Raw genomic sequence first — 10,327 nt, forward strand, 5'->3', positions numbered from 1 at the left:
TGTGGCAGTGGAGGGGGACTGGCCGTGGGGCAGGGTCTCAGCCAGGCAGGCCATGTGGCAGTGGAGAGGGGCTGACTGTGGGGGGCTGGCCATGGGGCAGGGTCTCACCCAGGCAGGCCATGGGGCAGTGGACGGGGGCCGGCCGTGGGGCAGGGCTCACCCAGGCAGGCCATGTGACCGTGGAGGGGGGCTGGCCGTGGGGCGGGGCTCACCCAGGCAGGCCATGTGACCGTGGAGGGGGGCTGGCCGTGGGGCAGGGCTCACTCAGGCAGGCCATGGGGTCGTGGAGGGGGGCTGGCTGTGGGGCAGGCCAAGTGACAGTGGATGGGGGCTGGCCGTGGGGCAGGGCTCACCCAGGCAGGCCATGTGACCGTGGAGGGGGGCTGGCCATGGGGCAGGGCTCACCCACGCAGCCCATGGGGCAGTGGAGGGGGGCTGGCCGTGGGGCAGGGCTCACCCAGGCAGGCCATGGGGCAGTGGAGGGGGGCTGGCCGTGGGGCAGGGCTCACCCAGGCAGGCCATGTGACCGTGGAGGGGGGGCTGGCCAATGGGGCAGGGCCTCCCCACGCAGCCCATGGGGCAGTGGAGGGGGGCTTGCCGTGGGGCAAGGGGCTCACCCAGGCAGGCCATGGGGCAGTGGAGAGGGGGCTGGCCCCGTGAGGGCAGGGCTCACCCAGGCAACATGTAGGAAGCAGTGTCCAGACCGGAAGCCCGGGTCGGCAGCGGCAGGTGAAGCCCGTGGGGCACGCGGAACACACCGCCCATTCCTCAGGCAGCCGTTCAGGACCGCCAACTCCTCGGCCGCAGCGCCTCAAAACTGCTCTGGGGGGCACCAGGCAATCAGCCTGGGCGCCCGTTCGCCCTGCCCCCGCCGGGCTGGCCCAACCACCTGCCCAAGGGGGCGCTCGGGAGGGGGGGGGCTGGCCACTACCATGACCTGGAGCAGCCCCCCACCGCCTGCGTTTGATCTCTCTCCCCAAGCCCCCCCTTACCTAGCACCTCCCTGCTCAAATCATGCTGGCACCCTGCATCCCCGTACTCGGGGCATCCTCCCCCTACTGTCCACAACGGCTAACTTTCCCCGTGTGGCCTCAATGCCCCGGGTCTGCTCCTGCCCCCCAACCCCTGCATCTCCACCCATGGCCCCATTCCCCGGCTTCTGCTCCTGGACCCCCAAACCCCTGCATCTCCCCGTGGCCCCATGCCTGGCATCTGCTCCTGGCCCGCCCAACCCCTGCATCTACCCCCGTGCCCAGCGTCTACTCCTGGCCCCCCAACCCCTGCATCTCCCCCCGTGCCCCAATGCCCGGTGTCTGCTCCTGGCCCCCAACCCCTCCGTCGCCCCCCCTTGCCCGGGGCTCCTCTCTCCATCACTCACCGGTGTGGGTCTCGCTGGCCTGGGCCGGCTGTTCGGGGAAGGGGCTGGCAGGATGGGGGGAGTACTGCCAGGAGGGGCCGGGCTCAGGGTCCGGAGGGCTGCGGGGCCGGTAGGTGCGGGGGGGGTCAGGGCGCTGGTAGGGGGCGGGTGGCTCCTCCGGGCGGGCATCCACGTAGGCCAAGTCCTCGAAGTCGCCGGCCTCATAGGTGGAGGGGCCGTAGAGAGAGTCGCGGCGGCCAGCGTAGCCCCCCAGGGCGTAGGGGTCGTAGTCAGGGCGCAGGCCAGGCTGGGGCCCCCGTGCCGCGGAGCCAGCGAACAGCTCAGGGCCGTAGGGCAGCCCGTAGCTGGGCACGAACTCCGGGCCGTATTCATAGGGCAGGCCCAGGCCAGGCCGGGCCGGGCCGTAGCTGGGGGGGCGCAGCACGTTGCACAGTGCCTCAAAGTCATCTGGGGGGGAAGAGACCTTGGCTGGGGGGTGGGGACCCCACTGCAGGGTGCAGGGCCCCCAGGCACCCGCCCAGGGCCACCAGCTACCCCACTGCAGGGTGCAGGGCACCCGGGCACCCGCTCAGGGCCACCAGTTACCCCACTGCAGGGTGCAGGGCCCCCAGGCACCTGCCCAAGGCCCCCGGCCACCCCACTGCAGGGTGCAGGAACCCCGGATGCCGCCACAGGGCCCCTGATCCCCCCATCTCACTGCAGGGCCCCTGGCCGCCACCCCCAGGGCCCCCAACCACCCCACTGCAGGGTCCCTGGCCACCCCCCCTTGGACTCCCCACCTCACTGCAGGGCCCCCAGCCGCCACCCCCAGGGCCCCTAACCACCCCCACTGCAGGGCCCCTGGCAGCCCCCCTTGGGCTCCCCACTCCCCACTTCACTGCAGGGCCCCCAGTCGGCACCCTCAGGGCCCCTGACCCCCCACCCCACAGCAGGGCACCTGGGCACCCTCTCCAGGGCTCCCGACTCCCCACCCCACGGCAGGGCCTCTGGTTGCCGCCTCCAGGGCCGCCTATCCCTCACCCCACTGCAGGGCCACCAGGGCCCCTACAGCAGACGGGGAGGGTCTGTGGGTTGGGCCCCTCACCTGAGTCTCGGGCAGGGCACAGGGCGCAGTCCATGCCCCAGGCCTCCCCGTAGAGGCAGCAGCACTCAGTGTAGGTGACCTGCCGGTCGAGGCGCGGGCGGCTGCAGACCAGGTCCGGCCCCACCGCCTGCCAGCACACGGCCTGGTTCTCGTCTAGGGGAGACACGAGCGTGTGGTGGGTGTGAGTGATGGAGTGTGTGAGCCTGACAGTGCCGTGAGCATGTGATGAGTGTGTGCACGTGGGCGTGATGGAGCGTGTGAGGCAGACAGTGGCATGCAATGAGTGTGTGCATGTGGGTGACGGAGCACAAGCCTGACAGTGCTGTTCCATGAGCGTGCATTGAGTGTGTGCACGTGGGTGTGAGAGCATGTGAGCCCACCAGTGCCATGCGATGACCATGTGCATGTGGGCGTGATGGAGCACGAGCCTGACAGTGCTGTGCAATGAGTGTGCAATGAGCATGTGCACGTGGGAGCAACAGAGCATGTGAGCCCAGCAGTGCCATGCCGTCAGCATGCGATGACCATGTGCATGAGGGCGTGATGGAGCGTGAGCCAGACAGTGCTGTGCCATGACTGTGCAATGAGTGTGCACACGTGGGTGATGGAGTGCAAGTCTGACAGTGCTGTTCCATGAGCGTGCATTAAGTGTGTGCACGTGGGCGTGATGGCGTGTGAGCCGGACAGTGCTGTGCGATGAGTGTGCCATGAGTGAGCCAAGGCCTGCACGTGCCCTTTCACTGTGTACGTGCGAGCGCCCCCCGGAGCTGAGTGCCTGAGTCTCAGTGCGTGCCCACGGACCGTCTGGCCCTTGAGCTGTTCCCTGTTGGCGCCTGGGGGGATGACCCACAAGTTGCCTGTAATATTTTGGGAAGCGAGGTGCCTGGTGCACTGGGGAGGGGGACCCTGCGGGCGCCGAAGCCTTAAAGCTGGGGCTGGGTGGAGACGCAGGGTCAGTGGCACTGCTGTGGGGTCTGGATGGGCCTGGGTCACTGGTAGGTCCAGATGGACATGGGGACTCCTGCGGCTGGGGCAGCCATGCCTCACAGACAGCGAGGAAGGAGATTCCCCCACTCCCTGCAGGGGCTGAGCTGGGGCACAGAGGGGAGGTGTTGGGGGGCTCAGAATTGGACTCTGGGCCACAGAGCTAGAGCCAGAAACGGGCCCACACTTGCTCCTGTGCCTGGCTGGGCACCAGGTGACTGAGAAACTCACCTTGGTCCATGCTGGAGCCCCAAAGCATGTGTGGGGGGCCCCTAGGATGTGGGGGGCGGTCCGGGCGGGGGCATCACTCACCCAGGGCCTGGCTGTCGTTGGCTACGCAGCGGCGCTGGGACCCGTCCAGCACAAGGGGGGGTGAGCAGGCGCAGTAGAAGGAGCCGATGGTGTTCACGCAGCCCCCCCCAACGCAGGGCTCTGCCTCCTCATCACGGCACTCGTCATTATCTGGGACCAACACGGGGGTCACCGCGGCGTTACCCCCACAGCCACTCCAGGCAGCGCATCTCAGAGCAGCAGCCATTGGGCCAGAGGCCAGTTTGGGGGGGTGGGGGAGGAGGCCTGGGGGGCAGGGGCTGGGTTAGGGGGCCTAGGGGGTCTCACCGATGCACTCCAGGTGGTGCGTCTCGTAGTAGTAGCCGTTGGGCTGGGGGTGGGAGGTGGGTTGGGGTGCAGAAGCTGGGGAAGGAGGGAGGAAGCCCGGGGGGCAGGGGCTGGGCTGAGGGAGGAGGTCTAGGGGGGCTGACTGATGCACTCCAGGTGGTGCGTCTCGTAGCAGTAGCCGTTGGGCCGGGGGTGGGAGGTGGGTTGGGGTGCAGGGCCTGGGGGAGGAGGCCTGGGGGGCAGGGGCTGGGTTGAGGAGCCTGGGGAGGAGGCCTGGGGGAGTCAGGGGGGGCTCACCGATGCACTCCAGGTGGTGCGTCTCGTAGTAGTAGCCGTTGGGGCAGTAGCAGGCATAGCCGGGGGCCTTGTTGACGCAGACGCCCCCCCGGCACAGCTGGGTGCTGAAGAGCGCGCACTCGTCCATGTCTGGCGGGGGAGACACGCAGCCTGACCATGGGGGGACTGTCTGGTGGCCTCTGCCTGCCTCAGTTTCCTTCTGCACTTGGCCTCGCTACTTGGGGGGGGGGGGCAGCGCAGAGACGGGGGGGTCTGCCACAGGAGATGGGATGGACGGGCCAGGGGAGCTTCCAGAAAGATGCCATGAGCCCCCCGACCTGACCCCGAGAGCGGGCAGGTGGGGCTGGGGAGCCCTCGGACCTGGGCCAGACAGAGGAGAAACGGCTCCCCTGGCAGCTTGGCCAGGATGGGGGCTGGCCCTGGGGCGCCCCATCTGCCCCCAGAGGGTGGAGGGAGACGGACGCTGGCCTCATCGGGCAGAGCTCTGGGGGTGAAGCAGCAGGGGGAGGCATGTGGGTGAGTGGGGCCCCTGGGGGGCCTGGCACACTGGGGTTCCTTCAAGGGGCTGTTTAACAGCTGGGGCGAGGCGGCGAGCAGGTGGAGTCAGGAGTACCCAGAGACCTGGCTCCTGCCAGCTGTTACCCACCCCTGTCCCCTGCACAGCACTCACCTGTGAGCGCGCCGAGGGGTCCTGCTGCGGCGTAGCCGTTCCCACGGGGGCACAGGGCCTGGTACTCCACTGGAGCCGGAGAGAGAGCGCATGAGAGCCGGGAACCTCCCCCCGTGTCCCACGGCGCCCCCCCAGCACTCACAGGGAGGGCCCACTCTCCTCCCAGAGCCAGGAGAGAACCCAGGAGTCCTGGCACTCAGCCCCCCACCCCCCAACCAGACCCCACTCCTCTCCTGGAGCCAGGAGAGAACCCTGCCCATGAGCCGGGGCGCGGTGGGGGGCTGGGGCTGTCCAGCAGGACGCAGTGAACTGGGACAGGGTGGGTCCTGTTTGGGATGCTGGGCCGGGGCTTGGGGCCTGGCACAGGGGCTGGCTGGTTTAGGAGCCACAGAGGAGCAGCTCCAGCTGCCATGACAGGTCCTGGCGAGCACCCAGGTCCTGAACCTGCGGGCACCGGCTGGGCAAGACCGGAGGGCCGCAGCGGGCGCCGGGGTTAGAGGGAGTTTGAAAGATGCCTGTTTTTGACAGGGAGGGGGGCTGGCAGGGCAGGGGGGCTGTCACTTGTGGCCTCGCAGCAAGGCTGGATGTGAACCCTACCTCAACCCCCAGAGCGGGGGTGGGGCGCAGGCCGGGCCCCCTGTTCTGTGCCTGGGTGGGGGCTGGGCCCTCCCTACCTGTGCACAGGTCGGGGCAGGGCTGGGCCGGGCCCCCCTACCTGTGCCCGGGTCGGGGCAGGGCTGAGCTGGGCCCCCCTACCTGTGCCTGGGTTGGGGCCAGGCCCCCTGTACCTGTGCCCGGGTAAGGGCCGGGCTGAGCCGGGCCCCGCTACCTGTGACTGGGTCGGGGCCGGGCCCCCCCATACCTGTGCCCAGGTCGGGACAGGGCTGAGCTGGGCCCCCCTACCTGTGCCCGGGTCGGGGCAGGGCCCCCCCTACCTGTGCCCGGGTCGGGGCAGGGCCCCCCCTACCTGTGCCCGGGTCGGGGCAGGGCCCCCCCTACCTGTGCCCGGGTCGGGACAGGGCTGAGCTGGGCCCCCCTACCTGTGCCCGGGTCGGGGCAGGGCCCCCCCTACCTGTGCCTGGGTCGGGACAGGGCTGAGCTGGGCCCCCCTACCTGTGCCTGGGTCGGGACAGGGCTGAGCTGGGCCCCCCTACCTGTGCCCGGGTCGGGGCAGGGCTGGGCCGGGCAGGCTGGGCCCCAGGCATGGCCCAGGCTGCAGCAGCACTCCTGCCGGGTGGCGTTCCTGGCCAGCACCTTCTCGCAGGCCTGGTAGTAGCACTCCTGGCGGCTGGGGTCCCGCATGTGCGCTCCAGGCTCGGGCTGGGGGACGGGCAGGCGGCCAGGGGGCTGGGCTGCAAGGCAAAGGGGGGTGTGAAGCCCCAGTGAGATGGGCAGGCCAGGACCTCGGGGAGATGCCGCCCAGTAGCCCCCTGTGGCCATTACGCCCCAGGTCCTTCCTGGTAATATCGGGATATGAGTGGGCTAATTCTGACGTATTGGACACAAGCTGGGTCCCGTGAGGGGTCGTGGGAAGGTCCCGACTCCTGGAATCGATTGGCCTGTTGGGGTGCAGGTGTCCCTGGGGTAGCTGATGGTAGGAACATTGTCTGAGCTCCTGTTACCCCGTGTTTACATCCGGGAACCCCCCAGGCGGATGCACAGTCCATGGCCATTGGGGGAACAGTAGAAGCAGCTAATCTCTCGTCTTCCTGCAGATGCTACACACATGGCCGCTCTGACATTATTGGTCATGTGACCAAGTCACCTGGTACCGGACTCCATCTTGTTTTCCCAGGGAAAGGCCTGGGACCCGAGATAAAGGATTCCTGCCACAGGCAAAAGCTGTTTAGGGCAGGGGAGCAACATCCCCAGGGCTCCTCGCCGGCCTAGAGACTCCAGGAAACAAGGACTGACCGTGGGGGAAGGGCTGAGTCCAGGCTGGGGGCATTTCTGGCCTGCGAGAGGAATTCCCGGGGGCTGCAAGTCGCAGGCAAGTGCAGCTGCCCCTCAAGAATCTCTGCAGGCTGCGTGAGGAGCCGTTAGGGGAGAACTGGCCCCTCAGATCCAATCTCTGGAGTCTGCTGAGCTCGGAGTGGGGGGCTGGTTATCTGCTGGTCGGTTAGTTCGCCCGGAACATCCCCTGGCTTGTCTGAGATCCGGGCCTGGCACCCAGTATGGGGCCAAGCGGCTGCACCTCTCTGCGCGGCACATGGTGGGGGACCAAGTTCATCAGCTCCTGCTGTGCAGGTCCTGCAGCCAACCCCCACAGACCACACACCCCTGCCCCCCACCTCCAAATGCCCCCTCCCTGCACCCTCCTCGAGCAGCCCCCTCCCCCAGTGCCCAGTCCCAACTCCCCACACCCCACGGGCACCCCCCCTCCCCAGTGCCCAGTCCCCAACAACCCACCCTGCAACCCTCCCTCCCCATCCCAGTCGGCCCACTCCCGCACCTCCCGGGCACCCCCTCCCCAGCGTTGCCCCCCAACTTCACGGGGGCTGGGGCAGCGGTGCCAAGCCGTCCCAGTCATGGGGTCGAAATTTCCTGGGCACTGCTGGGGCAGATGCGAGGAAGGAGTCCTTCCACATTCTCGCCAGAGCTCGGCTCCGCACACGCCTTGCAGCGTCTCTCGACTCGTTCACATCTGGCGGGCAGCTGGTGAGGGGCGGGAGCCACATCCAGCTCACTCACCCTGTCCTACTGCAGCCCCCCTTGCCCCCAGCTTCCCCCCCGGCAGCTCCTCAGACCCTGGCCTGCCCCCCCGGCAGCCCCGCGCCCCTGGGAGCCCCCCAGACCCTGGCAGTGGTGCCCATCACGGGCAGTCTCATAGCCCTGGTCGCAGCGGCAGTGGAAGGAGCCGGGCAGGTTGTGGCACATGGCGTGGTCCCCGCACAGTGTCCTGTTCGCACACTCGTCCACATCTGAAACAGCCAACAGCCGGTCACCATGGCACCCGCAGCCCCCTCCACGGTTCCCACAGCACCCGCAGGCCCCCCCTACGACTCCCACGGCACCCACAGCCCCCTCCACGGTTCCCACGGCGCCCACAGGCTGCTCCCCATGGCGCCCGCAGGCCCCCCCCACGGTTCCCAAGGTGCCCGCAGGCCCCCCCATGGTTCCCACAGTGCCTGCAGGCCCCCCCACGACTCCCACAGCGCCCGCAGGCCCCCCAGGGTTCTCACGGGCCCACCCCCATGACCTGTTCTCCAAGCTCAAACCCAGCGCTCACTGGCACAGCCCCTCCCTGGACAAACACCCCCTGCCCCCGGGCACTCACCGATGCAGGCCCCGGCAGCACCGGCCCGGTAGCCTGGCTCGCAGGCGGGGATGCAGCGGTAGGAGCCGGGCTGGTTCTCACAGCGCTGTGCCCCACAAAGGGCGCCCCCATACTCTTGGCACTCGTCAACGTCTGGCGGGGGGGGGGGGGGACAGCATCAGGATCTGGCCATGGGAGATGGGGGGGCAGCTCGGCCCAACCCGGGGCTATGGGGAGCAGGTCTGGTTCTGTGCCCCTGGGCGGCAAGGACTCTTTGCAGCCCCCAGGACTCTCCATGGCCGGGGCAGGGGCTGCCCAGCAGGTGCGAGCTCAGTGTGACCCCCGGGAACGGCCCCCAACACTCCAGGACGGGATCCCCCACCCGTGGGCATGAACCTGCCAAACCCCCACCCCCTCGACACCCCGGCACTCACCGACACAGGCCCCGGCAGTACCGGCCCGGTAGCCTGGCTCACAGGTGGGGACACAACGGTAGGAGCCGGGCTGGTTCTCACAGCGCTGCACCCCACACAGGGCTCCCCCATACTCCTGGCACTCGTCAACGTCTGGGGGGCAGGGGGGCAGTCAGCTGCACAGGCAGGGGTGGGAGGGCGCTGGCTGAGCCCCCGGGTCCCCCCCCACCCCCGCGGAGCTGCGAAGAGTCCAGCAGAGCAGTGACAGGATGGGACCCCGGCCTCTGGGCAGTGGGAAGGGAACAGAGCACCCCATACGTGGGGTGAAGGGCAGAGCCCTGGCCCCGCCCCTGGCACTTGGTCTGCCCCAGGCCCTTCCTGGGGGCGAGGGGGTGTCAGGTCCCAGCCTGGATCTGCGGGGCTGCAGCAAGTGCTGTGCCTGGGTGGGGGCTCGAACCAGACACAGCAAGGGGGGACCCCAGCCCCCTCCCCACAGAGCTCCCCACGGCGTCTCACCCTGGCAGGCGTGCTTGTCAGGGCCGGTGCGGAAGCCAGCTGGGCAGTGGCAGTCGAAGGAACCATCTGTGTTGGCACAGCGCCCGCCCTCGCACATACCCCCGCGCTGGCACTCATCCACGTCTGCAAAGGGAGACACAGCTCAGCGGACTGGATGGACCCTCACACCCCTTGCCCCAGGGGACCTGGACCCTCCCCTCACAAGTGCAGTGTCCTCTGCTCCCCGGACGTCTGGGTCCCCCCACAGGAGGCGCTGTGGTCCCCGGATGCCTGGGTCCTGCCCCATCCCCCTGCAGGAAGCACCACGGTCCCCGGATGCCTGGGTCCCGTACCGAGGCAGGTGGTGCCGCTGGGCGCGGGGGCAAAGCCCGGGGCGCACAGGCAGGTGTAGGAGCCATCAGTGTTGAGACATTCGCCGTGCGGGAAGCAGAACTCGCCCTCCAGGCATTCGTTGACATCTGCAAAGGAGGGCGTCAGCAGGGTGGGGGTCCGGTCCGGCCCCAGCAGCCCCCCTCGTGTCCCGCACTTACCTGCACAGGGGCCCCCTGGCGCGCCCGCCCGGTACCCCTGGCTGCACTCGCAGCGGAAGGAGCCCTTGGTGTTGGAGCAGCGGCCGTGGGGGCCGCAGGGCGAGCCTGTCAAGCACTCGTCAATGTCTGCAAGCGAGGGGCAGAGTAAGAGCAGGGGGGAGAGCTGAGCGGGAACAGAGCCTGGGGGGCAGTGCCCACAGAGGCAGGTTGGGGGACCCAGTGCTTGCGGGAGGGGACAGCCGGGAAGGAGTCCGGGGGTGGGAGGGGTCAGCACCAGGGCCAGCCTGTACCTGTGCTGCGCCCACGGGGGCGGGGGGAGTGCGGGGGGAGGTCAGCACCAGGGCCTGCGAGGGGTGGGGAGCAGCGCCCACAGGAAGGGGAGGGGCCCACGGGGGGGTTCAGCATAGGGGGGCCCAGCCTGTACCTGTGCAGCACCTGTGGGAAGGGGAGGGGCCCACGGAGGGATCAGCGTAGGGGGGGCCCAGGGCCCGCGGGGGGGGCCTGTACCTGTGCAGCGCCTGCGGCAAGGGGAGGGGCCCACAGGGGGTCAGAGTAGGGGGGGCCTGCAGGGGGGGGCCCAG

General features: G+C 69.2%; 2 protein-coding genes across 2 annotated transcripts in view; one reads left to right on the forward strand and one right to left on the reverse strand.

Moving 5' to 3' along the window:
• The window catches only part of LOC116819215 (cdc42 effector protein 2-like), a 280,118-nt gene that overhangs the window by 70,290 nt on the left and 199,501 nt on the right, over positions 1-10,327 (forward strand). The gene's annotated exons all lie outside the window — the stretch shown is intronic.
• The window catches only part of LTBP4 (latent transforming growth factor beta binding protein 4), a 53,286-nt gene that overhangs the window by 613 nt on the left and 42,346 nt on the right, over positions 1-10,327 (reverse strand). Inside the window, 12 exon segments of the mRNA XM_075070709.1 lie at positions 1,379-1,825; positions 2,463-2,615; positions 3,759-3,908; positions 4,362-4,490; positions 5,032-5,100; positions 6,186-6,383; positions 7,827-7,952; positions 8,309-8,440; positions 8,722-8,853; positions 9,217-9,339; positions 9,549-9,674; positions 9,747-9,872. Of these exon segments, the coding sequence (XP_074926810.1) occupies positions 1,379-1,825; positions 2,463-2,615; positions 3,759-3,908; positions 4,362-4,490; positions 5,032-5,100; positions 6,186-6,383; positions 7,827-7,952; positions 8,309-8,440; positions 8,722-8,853; positions 9,217-9,339; positions 9,549-9,674; positions 9,747-9,872 (1,911 nt within the window).

The sequence above is a fragment of the Chelonoidis abingdonii genome, chromosome 11 (assembly GCF_003597395.2).
Source record: "Chelonoidis abingdonii isolate Lonesome George chromosome 11, CheloAbing_2.0, whole genome shotgun sequence".
Lineage (NCBI taxonomy): Eukaryota > Metazoa > Chordata > Testudines > Testudinidae > Chelonoidis > Chelonoidis abingdonii.